This window comes from Thunnus albacares, chromosome 9, assembly GCF_914725855.1.
Source record: "Thunnus albacares chromosome 9, fThuAlb1.1, whole genome shotgun sequence".
Lineage (NCBI taxonomy): Eukaryota > Metazoa > Chordata > Actinopteri > Scombriformes > Scombridae > Thunnus > Thunnus albacares.
This window is the reverse complement of record NC_058114.1, coordinates 1,416,448-1,438,862: the sequence shown is the minus strand read 5'-3', so window position 1 is coordinate 1,438,862 and position 22,415 is coordinate 1,416,448. Positions and strand designations below refer to the sequence as shown.

At 39.0% G+C, this 22,415-nt stretch overlaps 1 protein-coding gene across 2 annotated transcripts in view; it reads left to right on the top strand.

The window, feature by feature from the left end:
• The window catches only part of patj (PATJ crumbs cell polarity complex component), a 139,989-nt gene that overhangs the window by 49,158 nt on the left and 68,416 nt on the right, over positions 1–22,415 (top strand). Inside the window, exons 18-26 of one of the 2 annotated variants that reach the window (XM_044360806.1) lie at positions 107–427; positions 1,146–1,221; positions 3,294–3,348; positions 4,684–4,764; positions 4,929–5,000; positions 6,916–7,093; positions 7,432–7,542; positions 8,560–8,619; positions 10,450–10,549. In XM_044360806.1, coding sequence (XP_044216741.1) covers positions 107–427; positions 1,146–1,221; positions 3,294–3,348; positions 4,684–4,764; positions 4,929–5,000; positions 6,916–7,093; positions 7,432–7,542; positions 8,560–8,619; positions 10,450–10,549 — 1,054 coding nt within the window. Of the gene's footprint in view, positions 1–106; positions 431–1,145; positions 1,222–3,293; positions 3,349–4,683; positions 4,765–4,928; positions 5,001–6,915; positions 7,094–7,431; positions 7,543–8,559; positions 8,620–10,449; positions 10,550–22,415 lie in introns of both variants that reach the window. The other variant, XM_044360805.1, reaches the window with a different exon arrangement.

The following is a 22,415-nucleotide window of genomic DNA, read 5'->3' as shown; positions in this document are numbered from 1 at the left end:
CTTTCTGAGGAACATTTAGTCTTCTGTTCCTTCATCATCATCATCTTCATCATCATCATCGCTACTGTCAGCTGTGACCTCTGACCTCTGGTTGTTTGTTTCTCAGGGTTTCGGTGACGGCTCCATCCTGCCAGAAGACCTGCGTCAAGAAGAAGAAGAAGAAGAAGAAGAAGAGGAGGAGCCGGAGCTGATCCTGGATGGAGGTCTCCCTCGCTACACCTCCTCCTCTCTGACCTCAGACCTGCTGCCTGCGGAGGAGGGCAGAGAGATGGCCGTGGACGACGACGAGGAGGAGGTGGTGGTGGAGGAGGAGGAGAGGATGGAGGAGAAAGTCGAGGAGAGGATGAGCTCCCTCTCCAGAAAAGCTCCCCCGTCGTGGGAGGAGTGGAAGCTCGCCTCCTCCGTCCGGGCCGGAGCAGCAGAGGAGGAGGTGAGTCTGTGGAGCTCAGCAGCAAGAGGAGTTCAGCTGCTATAATAAATATCTTCTGATACATCTTATTCCTCCAGAAACCGCTGCACTGGGTCACATGTTCCTTCATCATGAAGAGTTTTGGTCTCGTTAGTTTGTTTAGACTAATAACAGCATCATGTTTTCAGTCTCTGGAGAGCAGTTCTGTGTAAACCTCCTGACTTTGTTCTACACTGTAAATCTGTCAGAGAAGCTACAGTACAGAGAGGTTGTGATATGAAGGAAACTAAACTAAACAGAACCGCTCTCCTGCACATGCTCAGTGGCATCTCGTTGTTATCTCACTGCTTTGGAACCATTTCTGATTTTTTATTTGTTTACACACATGCATAAACACAAAAACAACAACAGCTTTAACACGACACTCTGCAATTAGAAGAGGAGAACAAATATTAAAAAGAAGAGAAATAAAACCAAAGATAAGATTGCACACAATAGCAAACGTCCACACATACACAAAGTAATGAATACTAGACTACTACTGCTAAACAGTTTAATATTGCAGAGAGAGAAATAAACCTTTTACAGCTTTCTTAGATTGTGCAGGTTGCTCCATATGATTAAACCTCTAAACTAACTAACGTGATTAAACTCTTGATGATGAAGGAACATGTGACCCACTGCAGCGGTGGATCCAAACATGAAGAAGAATCACTGGAGTGTTTTTTTCTTTCAGACGTGGAGGAGAGAGAATCAGGAGGAGCAGAGATCAGATCAGGAGAACATGGTGTCGATAGGAAACCTGCTTCTAGGTGAGACAGAGAATCTGAACGGTGTATTTATACATACAGAACTCTGCAAATTTACTATAAACCCTCTTAAAAAATCTCCAAGGTTACGGATGAGTGGAGACACTTTGTTCCTCTGGTGTTTTAGTAGATATTCAGGTCACAGAGGTAACCATCAGTTCCTCTAGAGATCATTAAAGTCCACTCTGTTTTTCTTCTGGTTCCTCCAGCTGGATGTTGTTGTTCTTCTCTCAGCAGAATGATGTATGAGCACAGCTTGTTTTCACATTCATCTGCTGGAGGAGCAAAGTTTCTCTGAGCTCAACTTAAAATCTCAGTTTAACACGTGAACCTGAGCAGCTTTGAGCCAATCATGGTCCAGTATGCAACTTATATATCTATAAATGTGATGTGGAAACTTGTCTGTTTATTGCTGACAAACACGTCAGGATCTGATGGAAACGAGTCCAGACTGTAAAACTATTTAACATCAATAAAATCATAATCAAAGGAAACTTACAAAACTAATAAATGATTTCTGTGATGAAGCTTAATAACCGTTAAATAACAAACAACAGGGCCGACGGTCTAAACTCGACCAGGATCAATAACTCACTATATTACAGATTATTGATACAGATGAATCATAGATAATCACTCTGAATGTCAATATCATTATAATTAGTAATAAAGTCTCTCTCAGATCAGCTCTACAATATTATTATTTACAGGTTTAACAGTCACACCCTCACCTGGTCTGACTGGTTCCCACGGTAACGGGCTTTATAGCTGCATCGTTACCATGGATACTATGTAGCCAAGTATTAAATATTAAATATAAGATAACAGCATAAAATAATGAAAATAACACAAATATGTAAACCTTACAACTATTAAATGAAGGTAAAATTACTGATAAAATTATTTTCTATATTAAAAGATTTTGCTGTTCGACATGTTGACCATTTAAAGCTCAACTAATGTATTTAATGTAACATGCAAGAGGCAGATGTTACATATGCAGCTTATATCTATCTATCTATCTATATATATATATATATATATATATATATATATATATATATATGTATATATATATGTATATGTATATATATATATAGATAGATAGATAGATAGATAGATAGATAGATAGATAGATAGATAGATAGATAGATAGATAGATAGATAGATAGATAGATAGATAGATGTGTGATGTGGAAACTTGAAGCCTCCAGTTCACAAACACTGAGATGATCTTTACAGGAGACGTTTGGTGTTCAGCAGGAAAACTTTATTAATTAATATTTCCAGATTCAGAGATGATGTGTTTTCTAATGAGGGAGGTGTTATTGTAAGAATTTCAAACTAGGTAATTGAACTTTTTTTCTGGAGAAACTTACATATTACAGATAGTAATTATTATTCAAAGCAGAGTATTTTTCTGTGTCTTTAAACATGTTGTGAAGGAAACTTTAACCAGCGACGGTTGAAAAACTCAGAAGGTGGTTTAAAAACACTCAAAGCTCTTCTGATTAAAGACTCTTTGAACCCTCAGGATGACAAATATGATAAATGTTTTAACCTGTTTCACAAGTCGTGTTTCTGTGAGTGTTATACAGTTCTATATGAATGTATTATTATTACTGATGTGTGAATGTGGAGGCAGCATTTTACTGTCGTAGCAGCTCGAAGTGGAGCTGATTTAACAGGGAATCATATTTGATATCATATCTCTTGTGTGTAAAATCTTAATCTCATTGAGTTTTAAGTTTAGAGTAAAAAGTAAAAAGTGCAGCATTTCCCTCTGAACTGTTGTGAAGTAGAAGTAAGTCGGTCATATTAGAAATTAAAGTATTAATAAGTAAGTTCAGAGTTCAAATGAAACACAAAGGTCGTGTACTGTTGTTAGTTATTACTGCGTCTGGTTTTCATTATTTCTGTCATAAAACAAAATACTCATAACTCAGTTTCAAAACTGAGTAAAAAAACTAAAATATCAAGAGAAATATAATAAAACACGAACAAAACTAAAACCTCTGAATCATCATTCAGCTGTGTGTGAGTCTTATTCTGTTATTTAATGTTTTATCTTCCAGACTGCAGAGACAGTGAAGCCGACTCTGAGCTCACGCTGACCGACACCGACACAGAGTCAGTATCTCGTCATCCTCTTCCTCTTCTGTCCTGATTGTGTCTTTTTCATCAGTCCTGTGTCGCCCTCTGCTGGTGACACGCTGGTGTTTATTCCTCCCAGCATTATATTTAGACTGGTGACAAAGTAAAACCAGTGACTGAATCAAATAAAGTACATTTACTAAAGTATTGAATTTAAATACAAAGTACAGTTTTGAGGTGTTTGTACTTTACTTGAATCCTTCTGTTTCATACGACCTTGTTCTTCTTCTACTCTTTTTTATCTTCCTCATCTATTTTATTTGTCTGTTTTTAATCTTTTATTTTTATTTTCTGTTTCCACATTTTTATTTCACTCTATTTTATTATTATTATTTTAATCTATGTATTACATTTTCATATTTTTTATTTTTCATGCACATTAGTCTCATAGATTTACTGTTTACATTTGTTCTGCCTCATTATCAGCTTATCAATCATCATAAAGTTTTAAAGTCATAAAGTTTGACTGATTTATATTTCACTACATTTCAGGACGTAAACATTGAACAACACATTGTTCTTCATGTATTTCACAGATATAGTTACTAGTTAAAACACAGGATGTATTTTATATTTTAATTAATTTAAATCACCTTGTATATTAATACCTGTTTTCACTTTGACATTAAAAGGCTCTTTTTCTGTTGATCAGTGTCAAAAAGCCACATAATAATAATAATAATAATAATAATAATAATAATAATAAAAATAATAATAATAATAATAATAATAATAATAATAATAATAATAATAGAAGAAGAAGAAGAAGAAGAATCATAATAAGGATAATAATATTTTTTGTACAGTAGCTAGAAAGCTCTTCACAGACTAGGAACACTAAAAGATGATAATAAATTAAACAGACTGAAACATTAAAAACTAAAGTGAACATACTGCAGTGTTTGTAATAAAGGAATATTTTCTACTGTCATATTGCTGCTTTTTCTTTGAGTAATAATGATAATAAGCTTCATTTATAGAGCACCTTTCATGACATAAAATGCAGCTCAAAGTGCTTTACAAAAGAAATATAAAACATAGATACAGATATATACATATGCACAAGCACATAGATACACACACACACACACACACATACATATATATACATAAACATATACATACCTATTGAACGGGATAAATATAGTATAGAGTAAAGGAGTAAAACCAACATAAAGTGAGTTAGTTAGTTGTTTTATTTTCTTTGAACAGCTGCAACAAGAGAAGAAGAGTTTAAAAAGACAGGAAGTGAATTTCAGGTGTATTTAATTAGTTTTAATGTGTTTGTTGTTGTTGTTTTGTTGTGTGGAGGTCTGTGAGGATGATTGACACTGAGAGGAGGAAGAGACGCAGTCAAGGAGGAGCGTCTCTCCCGCTCAGAGGAGGCCACAGGTAGCACACCTGCTTCACCTCCAGCCAATCAGAACCATCGCTGCACAAACCTGAAGCTAACAGTGTGTGTGTGTGTGTGTGTGTGTGTGTGTGTGTGTGTGTGTGTGTGTGTGTGTGTGTGTGTGTGTGTGTGTGTGTGTGTGTGTGTGTGTGTGTGTTGACAGTGATCTTCCTGAAAGAGAGGAGGGGGAGGGAGAGGAGACTCCTGCCTTCAGTCACTGGGGACCCCCCCGCAGGTAAAACACACAAACACCAAACATTCATAACATTAAGAGAGTAAAGTCCACCTGTGATCCAGAACCAACACACCTGGTCCAGGTAATCCAGAGAAGCCCCCCCGATGATCCTCTGACTGACTTACATTTGTGGTTTTTAGTGATATGTTGATGAAAACGCCTGCACACTGACTCCAAACCACAAAATTATTGATTTAAAGGCTCTATATTTATATTCTGGGGCTCTACTGGAATATCTTTGCATGATTTCCAGTTAAAAACTCCTTATTTATCTTCTACTGGTCCTTTATGCAGCCCCTCAGTTCAGCCTCTGTCTGAAACAGGCCGTTTTAGCTCCTGTCTCTTTAAGGCCCCGCCTCCTGATGAGCCCCACTCTGTTCTGATTGGTCAGCTTCAGGAAGCTTCCTCCGGCTCCGGAGGCTACGTAAACAAACTATAGTAGCAGGATTTCACTTCTTTTTCTCCTTCTTTACTCCAAATGTCAACTTCTCAAATCCATCCGTACATGTTGGAGCTGAACAACACATGGAAACACCTTAGCAACCACCTTAGCAACCACCTTAGCAACCAAGGCTACAGAACGGACTTTTAGTGAAATATCTCTGTAGCTATTGGATGAATTTCTGTTAAATTAGTTTCACACATTCATGTTCCTCTCAGGATGAACTGTAATAACTTTGATCCTCTGACTTTTCATTTAGCGCCACCATCTGGTCAAAGTCTAATGTTATCCAGTACTTTAGTTTATGACCAAATAACTGCAAAACTAATGACCTTTCCATCAGACACTGTACTCTGTGTGTCTAAACTAACATGATGATCATGCTAAACATCAACATGTTAGCATTGTTGCTGTTAGCTACTGCTAGGCGACTTTGCCTACTAGCATGCTATAGACTCTTAAGCTGTGTCTTAAATCACATACTTCTGTTAGTACACTTTTATGTAGCACACTGTGTACACTATGTATTTACTGGCGTAGTGCACGAATTTTGGCAGGGTAGTGTTGTGTCAAATCAAACACAGCCGTTGTGCACTTACTGGAAATGACAATCGCCAATTAGCATTAGCTAGCGTTAGCATTTGTGCTATCAAATCATTACAGACTGCTAAATTAACCCAAAAAACATACTGATGGCTTTTATCCGATAACAGTATAGTGGTGCTTAGTGCTAAAAACACATGTATAACTTACATTTGTGGTGATGTTCACCGTGGTTACAACGTACCCGGCCGCCATTTCCAGTTTGAAAAGTGGTCCCTCCCCTTCCGCTACGTAGCCAAGATGGCGACCACTGGGGGCGAGAAGTTTTGAGTGCACCATCCAGGTTCTCACAGTGTACTGCATTTCCCATACTTCTCAGTGCGAACGCACTCAAAATGTTAAGTGTAAGTACAGAAGTATGTGACTTGAGACACAGCATCAGTCTTGTTTAACACCTTGAATGAGGCATCGCGACCCAGTTTACTGCATTTTATTTTAGCTCACAAACTACTAAAGAAGAGTACTAAGAAATGGATCTGAATTACCTCCTGTGAGGGAAGTTTACTTAAAAATGAATAATGTTTTCAATCTGAGCTAACAGCTCAGATTCTGTTGGGACGTCTGTGAGGTCACAACACATTAAAAACAATGTGGACGTGTTGCTCCAGTCTGAGTAACAGATCAGTGAATGTGAAGGTTCATCAGACACCGACACGTCACACAGGTTTATACATCTCTGGAGAGTCATCACAGCAATAATCATTTTATTAAAGGAATGTATGTGAGGGTCCATCACATGACAATCTACAGAAATATGAAGGATTAATAATGATTCTCTGTCCTGTGTGAGGGGTGTGAGGGGTAATATGTGTCTTTCTGGTTCTGTGTGTGAGGATTTGGGGGTAATAAAAGGTCTTTCTGGCCCTGCAGGGTGGAGGTGTGGCCTGAGGAGGGTCAATCTCTGGGTCTGAGCATCGTGGGAGGACGTCATGTCATCAAGCGTCTGAGGAACGGAGAGGAACTGAAGGGAATCTTCATCAAGCAGGTTTTACCAGACAGCGCTGCTGCCAAGACACAGTGTCTGAAGACCGGAGACAAGATCCTGGAGGTAGGGCTGGGTCTAATACCTGGGTCTCTGTATAAAGTAGATCCCGGAGGTAGGGCTGGGTCTAATACCCGGGTCTCTGCGTAAAGTAGATCCCGGAGGTAGGGCTGGGTCTAATACCCGGGTCTCTGCGTAAAGTAGATCCCGGAGGTAGGGCTGGGTCTAATACCCGGGTCTCTGTGTAAAGTCCATGTGTTCTTCAGGTTTATGGCTGTAAATATATATTGTACATGGATTGGCTGACGTTGCAATGAATTCACTGGAAAAATCAGCAGGTAAAAAGAAGAGGAAGAGATATTCAGCGTGTGTGTGCGTGTGTGCGTGCGTGTGTGTGTGTGCAGGTGTCAGGTGTTGACCTGCAGGCTGCGAGTCATGAGGACGCCGTCAACGCCATCAAATCAGCTCCGAGCCCCGTCGTGTTCATTGTGCAGAGTCTGTCTGCTACACCACGGGTAAGATTCACACACACACACACACACACACATACACACACACACTGAACATGTCAGTCAGTGTGTAAACCATCCAAAGCTGCCAAATATCAGTATCACTTATCAGCTTCATGTCAGAAACGCTGAACATCTCAGAGTGTTGGAGTACATCCTCACTACACTGGGTAAATCTGGAAAAAAGCTTCTTTTCCTCTCTGTTTGATGGCTCCATCCAGACTAAACAGCCTCCAGAGTGTGTAAATGTGTCTTTTCCTCCATCCATCCATCCATCTGACAGCAGATACAAACATCATCTGAGGCTGTTTTCAACCCTCTAGTGTATTTGTTCTGCTCTGAATCAGTGGATCAGCTGGTAAACTTTGTTCAGTTTCTTCTCTATCAGAACATTTTGCATCATATTTGCCTCATAATATCAATAAATTTGTAGGAAAACATTGTTTTTTTTATACATTTATGAAACCAAGAAGCACATAATGGTAAAACCAACAAAAGTCATCACATATATTGACATTAATAAAACAGATTTAATCTCCAGCTAGCAGCTGCTGCTTTCACTCAAACTTGCAGCCTCGTAGTCGTTCAGACGGAGGTCGGATCTTATCATCTGAGGCAGCTGGATTCATGAGATCACAACATAACAAGATCACATGAGATCCAACTTGTCAGGCTTCAAGTTTTGAGCTTGTGTCCGAGCCATCGGTGGTTCGGACCAATCAGCATCATGAATCCAGCTGACAGACGGTTTATCCAATCACCTGCCAAGTATTTTTTTGAACGTTTCTGCCCTTCTCTAAACAGTTTCCATAGGCGACTTCTCGGATGGTTTTATGTCACAAACCATCTGGTGCATCAGGTTAGGTGGGATCACGTCCTACGATCCACTTCCTGTAAAGAGTCTCTGTGGTTGTTTTAGAGAAGAAGAAGGAAAACCAACCAGAGTCTCATTCAACCAAACTGAAGTCTTACAGTCGTGTGTGTGTGTGTGTGTGTGTGTGTGTGTGTGTGTGTGTGTTGCAGCCTGTGTCTCTAACAGCTCCCAGCTACAGCAAACACAAAGGAAAGAGGACAGAGTCTCCGGTAAGAACAAGTGTGATCACATGACTTCATCCATCCGTCCATTTAAAAAAATAAGACAATAACAGACATGATGGGTAACGATGTGACGAGTCAGAGACACGTTTATATTTATTCACTTTTTACTCATAAATCCAAAACTGTATACTCTGTATATTCATCACAAACTAAATAAAAACAGTCTATCTGTTAGTGTCACACTGAGTCCTGCAGAGTCCTGCAGAGTCCTGCAGAGTCCTGCAGAGTCCTGCAGAGTCCAGCAGAGTCCAGCAGAGGGCAGCATCGTCTCAGTCTGGGCTGCAGTTAGAAATTGTTCCTGAATTTGAACACTGTATCTAGAAAACAGCTTCATATATTCTTTATTGAATATTATAAACATTATGTGACTGCAGTGAAATGACCCTTCATAACATTGCAAAAAAAAAAGATTTTATACATTAAATAATGTTAAAATCTTTGTTAGTATTTGACAGTGGTGTTTGATGCACTGACATGCTGCAGTGAGGGATCTGGAGACTGTTGCCCTGGGTTTCGTCTCTCAGGCTGCATACAGGATGTCTTATTTGTGAAGGTTGTTGGAAAGGAATACCTGCAGACACTACTCAGGGCTGAAAAAGATACTGCCATCTTCATTGTTCAAGTTAAAAATATATTTGAATCTATATTTCTATTTACTGATAATATTCTCCTTAAAACAACAACAACACTTTCATCAGACAGTATAAGTCGTCTATCAGCCAAACTCAAAGTTAGGAAGTGGAAGGTCATGGAGCAGCCGCCAGAGGAACGTAGGACCCAGATCTCCTTCCATAACAGTGTAAAACTAACCAAACAGAAGGAGAACAGGACTCCCGGTGGCCCCCACCCAAATTAAAAGTGAACTAACTGTGATGTATCAGTGGAGTCTTTCCACTCAGCCTGCAGCTGCTCAGCAGGGATTTCTGGCAGAACTTCACCTGCTTCCAAGGTGCCAAGGTGGAAAAAAACATGGAAAAGCACTTTGTGCTACCAGCTTGAAAGTGTTATACAAATAAAATCATTATTATGAATATTATTATGGAGAAGGTAAGAAGTGTGAAAAAGGTCAAAACTCCAGCAGCACTTGTAGTTTAAACAACAACATCTAATGAGACCAACACATTTTGGCTCGTGGCCTTCATCACAGTCAGCTGATCAGACTCCAGGGAGGAGAGAACAAGACACGTTCATGTGGCTGTAACCTCCTCAGACAGGCCCATTAACCCTCCTCCTCCACCTGTCTAACAGCAGATAAAGGGGGGGGGGGGGGGGGGCAACAGACAAGCTGACAGTCACACTGACCAGCTGAGCAGAGCTGAGAGGAGTTTCAGCTTCTCTCTCGGCTCCTTTTTCATTCATGACAGAAACTATTTATGTCAACACTGTTAATGTGAACAGCAGAGTGCAACACTGACTGTTCTCCAGGACACACTGTCTGAAAATCTGATCCCTAGCATCCCCCCCCCTCCTCTCTGTGACAAGCGGCTTTTCACTCCAGCTGTGACTGAAATCGTTCTGAACAACTGTAAATACTAAACTATAAATACATTTGATCTCCAACGTGGGCAGACAGCATGTTGTAAGAACCAGTTCTCAGTGACCATAAATTGAGCTTTAGAGCAGAGAAATAAACATCAAACTGAAGAAGAGGAAACACTGACGATGAAGCAGCTGGTAGATCTGATAGAGGAGGAACCTGCAACATTGTCAAATGGACTAAAATACTCACATTAAAAATCATCACTATTGTCTGTTAGAAATAAGATTCATAGAAGAGAAATAAGGTTGTTTGTTTGTTTGTTTCGTCGTGCGCAGAAGCCAGGAGTAGCCCCGCCCCCTGCGAGACAGCCCCCACCCTACAGACCTCCCAACCAATCAGAGCAGGAGCTGAACTCTGACCTGGAGGAGGCCAAAGGTCAGCGACACACACACACACACACACACACACAGTCCTGCAGGCTGCGTTCACTGTCAGCAGTAAAAACTTCCCTCTGATCATTGAACGCATCCATGTTCATGTCACAATGCTGATGTTTATTGATAATAATGTTTATTGATGAATCACCAGCAGCAGTACGGCTGTGATTATTCATTTTGTCTGTAAAATGTTAATAACTTGTGAAAAACGTCCGTCACAGTTTCTCTCAGAGGTTTATCAACACGTCCAAAACCCAAAGATAAATGAAAACCAGTAAACTGTCATATCTGGGAAGCTGGAACCAGTAAATCTTTGCATAAAGATTGTTAAATCATCATTATTGCCTTTTGCAGATCAATGAATGAACTCATTGTTGCAGCTCTACTCAGTAAATCAGCATTGAGTTAATAAAGTTTCTGTTAGTGTTTTTCTCTTTCTCGTATAAATATTATTATATTTATGTGATAATATTGTAAATGTTTGTTAGATAATCGATCAGCTCGGTATTAAGATTCTGTCTCAAGACATTATTTACAAAGTTTCTATTAAAATGTTCCAAAGCAAAATCATTTTCTCCTAAAACAAAACTTTTCTGTCTTAAAACTTTATCCAACTTTACCTTTTTAATATTTCATGTGTAGAATATATTTTCCCTCAACACTGAACTTTTTATTCTCATGTGCTTCCAGTTTTTTTTTTTTCTTCTTCTTCTAACTTTTAAACATTCATGAAGACAATCTGAGAATTTAAGATCAGTTGTGTTTTTAGTGTGTGTATGTGTGTGTGTGTGTCTGTGTCTGTGTCTGTGTCTGTGTCTGTGTCTGTGTGTGTGTGTGTGTGTGTGTGTGTGTGTGTGTGTGTGTGTGTGTGTGTGTGTGTGTGTGTGTGTGTGTGTGTGTGGCCTGAGTTGACTCACACAACTTCAGTCTGACTGAATGTGACCATCTGCTGTGTTGGAGGAGAGAGAGTGTTTGTTGGTTAGTAAACACACAAGCTGTGTGTGTGTGTGTGTGTGTGTGTGTGTGTGTGTGTGTGTGTGTGTGTGTGTGTGTGTGTGTGTGTTTTCAGTGGTCTTCTGCCAGATAACAGTCAGTGACTCTAATTACTGTCAGCTTGTCAAGTTTTCTCTCCGTCTGTCTTTGGCTTGATGTTAACAGTGATGAAGACGTCAGAGATCATCTGAAAATGATGCAGATTATATTACAGTTATACATATTTATACATATTTACACTGAGGATCAGATTTAATAAGCTGGATCAATCAGCTGATATTAGCTAATTGCTAAATGACGTTTGAGGTAATTAGACAGAATTCCTCCGTTACACAGTTTGATCAGAGATCTTTGAGTGAAGACTAGAAAGCTTTTATTTAAGTGCAGTCTGTTTACCATTTAGACACTGACCAGTTGAATGACCTGCACAAAGTCTTTAAAAGAAACTATTGTAAGGGATCAATATCAAGATTGTTTGTTTTAATGTAGAAAAACTAAGTCAAACAAAGCTATAGTTTATTTATTTAGTGCAGCTCTCAGTGTGATTTTCTGATGCACTCACTTTTAATCTAATGACATTTAGATTTCTGTGGAATAAAGTGCAACTAAAACTTATTTTCATTATTGATTCCAGTCTGTTGTGATGTCATCAGTTTGTTGTTAAATTTACTGATACAAGACAAAGAAAAGCAGCAAAAGCTTTGATTTAAGAGGCTGAAACCAAAGAGAATGAGGTGTTTTTATTTGGAACAACTGTAATAATAATAATAATAATGAATAACTGAAATTAATTTGAGCTTAAATTAATTTATAAAGCACCTTTCTTAACGAGGTCACAAAGTGCTGCGCTAGTAAAACATATAAACGACAACCAAGTTTAATTCATTTTAATCAGTCGACTTTTCCAGCACAGTCTTCTTCCTGTTGATCTCATCATCTGCACCATGTTTACTTGTGTTTATTAAACCGAGCGTCACAGTTGGTGTGACGTCAGTTAATCCTGTGGAACATCACAGCACCTCTGATCCAGTATCGATCAGTTTCAGGAACACGTATCAATGTATGATTGATTGATTCACACTGTCATGAAAACAAGGTATCAGCAGTGTTGCAACGTCTCTGACTCTCATTAGTATTGGCTGCTTGTGTCTCTGTTTAGTTCAAATCACCTGATCCATTAGAGCGTTAAACAGCTCTGACAGCATCTTCTCTCTGAGTGTGTGTGTGTGTGTGTGTGTGTGTGTGTGTGTGTGTGTGTGTGTGTGTGTGTGTGTGTGTGTGTGTGTGTGTGGTGTGTGTGTGTGTGTGAATATGAATGTGTGTGTGTGTAGTCTGAGCAGCAGTGTTGTACAACATGTCTGGAAGTTCAGATTCTTAGACTGTGTTTAATGTTTCTGAGACCTCAGATCTAAAAATCCTTCAGCTGTTCTCACCTGCATGAAGATATTTCTGCTTTTTCCCAGATGTTAGATATTTTATAAAGATAAGACTTAACAGAAAGACTCTTCAAGGTTCTTCCATCTGTACCTCGACTAAAAATATGGCAGTTTTTCTTTCTTTGTTTCTCTGATGAATAAAGTGAAGACTTGTCTGATATGTTAGTTTATCTCAGTGTCTCAGAAGCATCTTAGTTTATCTCTAATATATCTAAGAGTGTCTCACATTTCCTCACAGTATCTCATGGTATTTCAGAGTGACGCATTTTTTCTCAAAGTATCTCAGTTTATGTCAGAATATCTCAAAATATTTCACTGTATCTCAGAGTATCTCAGTTTTTCTTAAAGTATCTCAGAGTATCTGAATGTATCTGCAAGTCATATTGTATCTCAATTTATCTCATATTATTTCATTGTATCTCAGATTATCTCAGTACATCCCAGTGTATCTGAGTTTCTTAGTGTATCTGAGTCTCTTAGTGTATCTGAGTTTCTTAGTGTATCAGTTTCTTAGTGTATCAGTTTCTTAGTGTATCAGTTTCTTAGTGTATCTGAGTTTCTTAGTGTATCTGAGTTTCTTAGTGTATCAGTTTCTTAGTGTATCAGTTTCTTAGTGTATCTGAGTTTCTTAGTGTATCAGTTTCTTAGTGTATCAGTTTCTTAGTGTATCTGAGTTTCTTAGTGTATCAGTTTCTTAGTGTATCAGTTTCTTAGTGTATCTGAGTTTCTTAGTGTATCTGAGTTTCTTAGTGTATCAGTTTCTTAGTGTATCAGTTTCTTAGTGTATCTGAGTTTCTTAGTGTATCTGAGTTTCTTAGTGTATCAGTTTCTTAGTGTATCAGTTTCTTAGTGTATCTGAGTTTCTTAGTGTATCAGTTTCTTAGTGTATCAGTTTCTTAGTGTATCTGAGTTTCTTATTGTATCAGTTTCTTAGTGTATCTGAGTTTCTTATTGTATCAGTTTCTTAGTGTATCTGACTTATTTAGTGTATCAGTTTCTTAGTGTATCTGACTTATTTAGTGTATCAGTTTCTTAGTGTATCTGACTTATTTAGTATTTCAGTTTCTTAGTGTATCAGTTTCTTAGTGTATCTGAGTTTCTTAGTGTATCTGAGTTTCTTAGTGTATCAGTTTCTTAGTGTATCTGACTTATTTAGTGTATCAGTTTCTTAGTGTATCTGACTTATTTAGTGTATCAGTTTCTTAGTGTATCAGAGTGTCTTAGTGTATCTGACTTATTTAGTGTATCAGTTTCTTAGTGTATCTGAGTTTCTTAGTGTATCAGTTTCTTAGTGTATCAGAGTGTCTTAGTGTATCAGTTTCTTAGTGTATCAGTTTCTTAGTGTATCAGAGTGTCTTAGTGTATCTGACTTATTTAGTGTATCAGTTTCTTAGTGTATCTGACTTATTTAGTATTTCAGTTTCTTAGTGTATCAGTTTCTTAGTGTATCTGTTTCTTAGTGTATCTGAGTTTCTTAGTGTATCAGTTTCTTAGTGTATCTGACTTTCTTAGTGTATCAGTTTCTTAGTGTATCAGATTATTAGTGTATGTTCAATTATCTCAGTTTATCTTATAGTATCTCACTATATCTGACTATCTCAGAGTAGCTCAGTTAATTTCAGAATATGAAGGAGTTTCAGTTCATGTCTCTTATGTGGTTGTGTGTATTTGTGTGAATATTTCAGTTTGTCGGTGTCTCAGTTTGTCTCTGATGATCTCAGTATTTCCTCTGTGTCCTATTTTATCTCCTTTCTGTTTACTTCACTGTATCTCAGTTTATCCCAGTCAATCAGTTTGTATCAGATTCTTGTATAATATGTATAATCTTATCTCTGTTCTACAGTATCTCACTTTATCTCTGAATATCAAGGAGTTTCTCAATGTATCTCAGATTGTCACATAATATCTTTGTGTTTCTCATTATATCAGAGTATCTTGTTGTATCTGGTTGTATCTCAGTGTATGTTCGGGTGTTGGGTTGTGTTGTACTGTAAACCAGCAGACAGACTGGTGGTGCTGCAGTGTGTTAATGTGTGTGTTTCTGTCTTTGCAGGACTTGTTTGAACCAGCAGTTCGTCCGTAGGCCTGTTACAGCAGAGTGAAGAACGTCTTTTATCTCTTTTTTTTATATTTTGTCTCTCTTCTCTCTCTCTGGGTGTTTGGGGGTTTTTCTCGCTGCCTCTGCCTCCCTCTGGTCTGGGTGCGTTTGGTTTGGTTTTGGTGCGTTTGAAGTGGGCGGACGGGGCTTTGAGGATTCTTTTTGTTTTTATTCTTCCTGGCTGCTGGTTGGAGGGTTTAGCTGTTTTGTGGGAAAAAAAGCTTATTTGCTGCTGGTTTCAATGGGATTTGGTGTTATTAGGCAGATGGATCCTTGTTAATTTTAAATGAGCTGTTTGGTCAAAGATGTGTCACGTCATGAAAACCATCTGGACGTCTTAAAATAATTATCTGATGTAACTTAAAGGATTTTGAGGTGTTCTGATAACATCCAGGTAGAAATACCTTCTGTGTTATGGACGTCTGTAGCAATTTATTTATTTCAATATATTTTATTTTGGTTTTATTTTCTGATAGATCTTTTCCTTTAAGGCTTTAATCAGGAATCACACAAATTAACTGCAACTATTAAAACTGCTTCACGCTTCAATAATCACCTCTCATGATTAAATCATTCACCTTCTCTCTAATGCAGCCTCTTTAATTTTACCTCCAGATGACTCAGAACGCAAAGGAATCCTTAAAAAACTAATACATGACCCCAAATGCTGGAATATTGATTCACACAGGATCATTAATGTTATCAGTAACATCTGTGTTAAGTGAATAATGGAAATATTTTAAATCAAAAGAATAAATGTTGTGATTTTGTTCAGGATGTTGAATCAAAGCTGCAGCTAAAGTTTGTTTTAATTTGTTGTTTTTTTTTTAAGCTGTTGAGTTTCAATGTTAATTATTAAAACACACGTTATAAAAGTGCCAATATTAAAAATGATAACTTGTTTTTACTCCAATAAAACTGCCTCTTTAAAACTAACATAAACTGACGTCTCAGAAGATTCATTACACACAAACATTCAACATAAACTACTGTCGCAGCTGCTGTAGACCAGCGTCAGTCTCCCCTGGACTTAGACCTGGACTCTGGGACTCAGAGCTCAGACTCTGTCCCCCTTTGCCTTCGGGACCAGTAAAAGGTTCCTTCATGAGGATCTCGGGATGCTGGTTGCCTCATGTGGACTTCACAGACTTTCTTATTTGACGAAGCACTTTGAGATTCACTACGAATGGAAAGTGCAACAAAAATTAAATACATTATTATTATTATTATTATTATTATTATTATTATTGTTCTGCAGGGTGGTCAGATGTCAGACTACAGATGCTTTGAGCTGTAACTGTTAAAAACACTACTTGGATTATTCCACCGTTATCTTTCTACAGGCGACTATCACAGTGTAATATGATCCTACAATAGTGTCTTCGTCCTTGTTAGAAGCCTGAAAACAGCAGAGTTTTAGGACAAACTGATGCATGTCTGCTGCTTTTTGATGGAATAGAATCACAGCTGAACCTCTTCATCGCCTGAAATGTCATGTTTGGCATCAGGGAGGAAGCGTCTGTCTGGAGCTCGATGCCAGAAGCTCATTTTTCGTGGCTTGTTGTTGTGTTTTCTGCCAGCTGTCTGAATCTGTGAGCTGATTTGTTATTGATGGAAGTCCAGAGTCATGGAATGGTGTCTGTCAGCAAACACAGACAGTATATTTATGAAATGTGTAAAAAAAAAGATATTGAGTACAACATCTTTGGGGCTCCCGGCTGGACTGACGGACTTTTCCGCTGAGAGTTTTTCCCACAAATACAATAAAGTGGGTTGTTTGTGTCAGTGTGTGGTTCACGAGGGGAGCAGGGATGATGTATTTGTTGTGGTGACGGTGTTGATCGGTGCGGCGGGTCTTTCGGGCTTCGCCGCTGCCGCTTCTTCTCTTTCAGGCTTGTTGTTGTCTTATTTATGTACCTGGTGAAGAACATTACATTCGGCCGCTGCAACAATAATAAATGATTCATTTAATTCCGAATGCTGTTTCAGGTTGTTTTTTCCTCAGAGCAAATATCCAACATCTGTGCAGCCTGCAGACGCTGCTCGCTCTGCTGGACTGTTTCACAACTGTGTGATGGTGATGAGGTGGAAATAATTTTATATAAATCACGTTTACTCAACTGCTTTTAAAGGAGATTAGATGGAGCTTTATGGCCGTTCCATACAGAGTGCTGGAGAGTAAATGTACTGTGCTTGATTTAAGTCCAGTTTATTTGGAGTATTTATATTTTATGCTGCTTCATACTTCACTATATTTCACAGGCAAATATTTCATCACATTAGCTATTAGATTAAGATTTTATATATTCAACATATAATCACTTTATTGAATATGATGCTCTGCTGTAGTCTGTTTGGTGCTGAGCAGGTAGTGTACAGCGGCTTTTTAGAGCCTTTTTCTCTGAAAACGACGCTATGAGACGCTGAGAGTGAACCAGAACAGTAAAAGTTGCAGCCGGACAGATAAACAATGAGCTGAAACTCACTATAAAGCTCCGTAAAGCCGAGAGGAGCTGCAGAGTCTCTGATGATTCTCTGTAGGTTCATCACTATGAGCCAAACACGTTACACACCGACACATCAGACATTGAACAGGTGCAATAATTTACCAGTTATTGACTGAACAGGATTCTGTGCCAGTAGGCCACAGGCTGCTGGTCTGGACTGGTTTTCCATGCTGATAGTAGTTTGTTCTATTGGTACATAATCACAGTTTTAACAGGAAGACACTGGACCTCTTGTAACCATTAAGTGGACGTTTTGACCATCATGTCGGTCATTTTAATGCTGTTAAACTGGGCCAAACCATGGGAAGGATCAGTGTTTCAGCTGTAAGCAAAAACGTTTGAATTTGATCAGGAGACAACGCCAATCAATATTAATTCCGTACCAACACTAAACAGACACGGAGGAGCCACTTCTATCATAAAAATATAGATTATGACCTCTATAACCATGGCAGTGTGATGACGGTGGTGATTTTCTATCCATGAGGGAAGGAAGTGTTCCTGCTGTCACATCAGAAAACTCATCTGTAAGATTATCAGAGGAACAGAATAACCCTTCATCTTCCTCTTCTGTCTGGAATAAATCAGCTTTGACCTTGTACCAAAGTATTAGTAGCAGTAATATCGTAGTCTTATCCTGTCGTACACTGAAACGTCGGTCAAGTGGAGTTTTTGACCTGCAGGTGGCGTTACATGAAAAGTCAGAGGATCACCAGGATTCATCTTCAGGGAAACATGAATATCTGAAGCAATAGTTGTTGAGATATTTGATCAAAGTGTTGCAGAGCAGCCTGCATGCAGAGTTTACTGTAAATATCTACAGTAAACAGCTTCAGGCTGAAGATAACAGCAGAGAATTTCACTGCATGAAGGTAAAGTTTCATCCTGCAGGGTCCATAACAAGGTGGCTGGCGTGTTGCTGACTGTGTGTGTGTGTGTGTGTGTGTGTGTGTGTGTGTGTGTGCGGTGGGGAGGCGGCGGCTTTGCTTCGCTGCTCACACACTGACGCATGACTGACAGCTCAGTGAGGGGCGACAGAAATGTTTAGAAAGGTTAAAGGAAAATGAAGAGAGTGAAGAAGCAGAAAGAGAAATCACTGAAGAGCTTTAGAAAGCTGACAGAGACTCTGTGTGTGTGTGTGTGTGTGTGTGTGTGTGTGTGTGTGTGTGTGTGTGTGTGTGTGTGTGTGTGTGTGTGTGTGTGTGTGTGTGTGTGTGTGTGGTCTGCTTCTGCATGGTGTTATTTGAGGTGAACGGCTCTATCTCAGTCTGTCACTGCCTGCTGAGTTGACTGATGGATCCAGTTTGCTCTTTGGTTCCTAAACTAATCTTTAACTCTGTGACTTTGTTCCGTCTCAGACTAAAGTTTGCTGTGATGAGAAAACCTGTTAAATCTTCGGTCTTCAGTCCAAACAGACGTCCTACATCTGACTGAGACCATCTCTGCCTCCTAGTCATTACATTTTAGAAACATAAAGCTGCTGAATGAAATAAAATAGAAATCAAGTCTAATAAACCTCCAGAAATTCATTTTTAATGTGTGAGTTTGTTGTAATAGATTTGTCCTTCACAAACACAAACAGGAGGCACCAACAACTTTCAATCAACCATAAATAAAGCTGATCAGTGTTTATCACATGTTGATGACTAATAGTACGTCTCTAGTCTCAGACGGGTGACAAATTAAAAGAAAAACCAACATAAAGTGTGATAGTAAGGTGTTTGGAATAAAGGGATGAATCTCTCACATCTCTTCCTCTTTACATCTGAATACAAGATGAGGATCAGCTGAGTCTGCTTTTATACACACACAGAACCACAGAACATGATTGGATGTTAATTGTTAATTGTACCCTGCAGCAGCTCACCTGAGTGGAAACATCTGCATTCATTATGTTTCTCCTCTCAGTTGTTCAGGTTTTTACTTAAATTTTTGACCCGTCTGTTTAGCATTAAAATAAGCTGTTAGTCCTCATTTACTAAATCTAACCAGCTACAGTGTTATAAATCAAATCTATTCTTAAATGAGTTCAAAGAAATAAACACAACATATGAACATGTCTGCTAGTTAATGATACTGACCGCTGCTGTCATGCATCACTCTGTGTATGAGCCGATGTTACAGCAGAAGAAGAAGAAGATCTGAAGCTGTGAACACGTCGTCAAGACGATTCTCACTGTTTAACATATAATCTCTAGAATATCGTCGTATATTCAGTTTATGTATTAATGTAACATTTAGGGGCTCCGTAGTATCCTGGATGACTTCACGACTGTGGAGGTTTATCTGCAGAACAGCATCAGTATGCAACACCATGTACACACACACTCACACACTCACACACTCACACACACACACACACAGTTATCACAGTAAATGATCTGTGGCTGAAGCTGTCTCTACTCTGTGTGTGTGTGTGTTTGTGTATTTTGCAGCAGCTGCTCGATACCTCCTTGAACTGATTAGTGTGGCCTTCTTCAGACAGCAACACACACACACACACACGACCGTGAGCGGCTGATCAGAGTTTGTGATTTCAAGGTTGTCGGTTTGAATCCCAGACCGACGACCACTGATCCACCAGCTGCTCGGTGGTGAAGTCAAACTGCAGCCTGCTCTTTATTCTGTTTCCACTCTCACACACATACAGAGAGAGAGTGTACCTTTTGAAGTTTATTAAAATCACAGACGTCTCCTCCTCCAGGTGATACAGCTGTCCTTGAGAGGAGGCTGAATCACACACACACACACACACACACACACACTGTGGCCTTCAGCCGAAGAAACAGAAAATTACTGAATGTTACGTTGTGTTGTTCATTTCATATGTTCAGATCATGACGGCCATTTTTTTTTTTAATACAATTGAATTTCGTTGTTTATTCAATATTTCTGTTTTTTGCTGCCTTTAACTAACAGCAGCCTATAATCCGTCAGACTATCGAGGGTTAAACACAGTCTGCTCATTCATAGCAACTAAAGCATGATGAAGGTTTTTATGGTTGTGTTTAAGATTCAAGATTCAATAACTTTATTGTCCCCGAAGGGGAAGCTGTTTGAGCAGCAACAGAAGAAACACCGAACGAAACAAAGACACCAAACATAAAACACATAAAAGATAAAAAAGCACATAGAAGAACTTCATGTAAAGTTAGTGATGACCTGTTCCTCTGTAGGGTGATAGCAGAGGGTAAAAAACAGTGTTTGCATCTGTTGGTTCTGGCTAGTGATCATCTGGAAAAGGAGCCAGAAGGCACCACATGGGACTGTGGATGCAGGGACGGGAGCCGTCCGACAGGATGGATGTGCTTCCTGTAATCGCTCTGTTTTCATGGAGGTCAGACGCAGACCTTCACTCACTCACAACTCTCGGTTAAAGGAAAAGTTTGACATTTAGGGGAAGAGAGGAGAGGTAGATGTTCAGACTGATACCATAATATAAAGCCATAGCTAGCAGCCTGTTAGCTTAGCTTAGCATAAAGACTGAAAACAGTTAGAAACTGTTAGCCTAGCTCTTTCCAAAGGTAACACGAGGTGTGTACAGATTATAATTCACTGTTCTTTAGGGGGTTATGTGCAGGACTATTTCTTGACAAGGCATAGTAACTTCCTGGACACTCTGCTGGTTGCTTAGCAACTGATCAGAGCCAAGAAATAGCCCAACACATAACCCCCTCCCAAAATTTTTTGTACAGATCAGACAAACGAGATAAAACGTGTTAATCAGTGAGATTTAGAGGAGCAGGGAGGTGGATTGTGTTACCTTTGGACAGAGTCAGGCTAGCTGTTTCTACCTGTTTCCAGGCTTTATGCTAAGCTACGCTAACCAGCTGCTGGTTGACTCTCACTAAGAACGTGAATAAGTGTATTTTCCAAAAGGTTGAACTATTCCTTTAAGTTTTAGGAAGGTTTAGGATGAACTGTAACATCTTCAGTTCTGTCTTCACTTACGGCTTAAAAATACTCAAAAAATACTGTGTCGGTGTTTCACTGTTATGATTGTTACTGTGAGAAATGTTAGTTAGTTCAGACATAAGGTCTGCTGAGTTGCAGTACTGATATTTCCAGACTGTCAGTGAACATGTCGTCGTCAGCTTAGAAGCTGTGAAGCCTGTCGGTCATGTGACCTACCTGTAACAGTGATCAGCGGGAGATAGCACACCTGTGATCGGTGGAGTTGGGGGCGGGGCTTGTGCTTCCTCTTCCTGTTTTGGCGCTCGGCAGTCAGATGATGTTAAGTGTGAGAAGTTACTGAAGAGTTACGGCAGGTCTTTTGTTATGTTTGGTGTTGGCTACGGCCCGTCTTACCTGAACCTGAACCAAAGTGTTCAAGTCTAAACATCCAGCTGCTCCTCAGACTTCTCTACAGTAGAACAGCATCAGTGTTCTGTAGGAGACTTTTATCTCCTGACATTGAAAATAGTTTTCACTTGTACACACGTGATCAAAATGATCAACATATTGCAGCAGAAATTTATCTCCATTACTGGTAAAACGGTAAAAAAAAACAGATCTAAGCTTCATAATCTTCATTTTTTTTGGTCTAACTATTGTTATTTGAAGGTTTTGTCTTTGTGTCAGTGCAGTTTGTTTAAAGTGCTCTATGAATATAAATATATTCACAGTCATTATAAAGTTAATTAAATCAGATGAAACTGGTGGAGAAACTGGGTCGTTGCAGCAGCAAACAGAATATAAATAGACTCAGATTCAGCATCACAACACGACTTCATACAGCTGAGTAACTGAACAGGTATCCAGTCTAGAGATGATGATGATCTTAATAATTAATACATTTAATTAATCTGAAAAAGATTCATCTTGCTAATT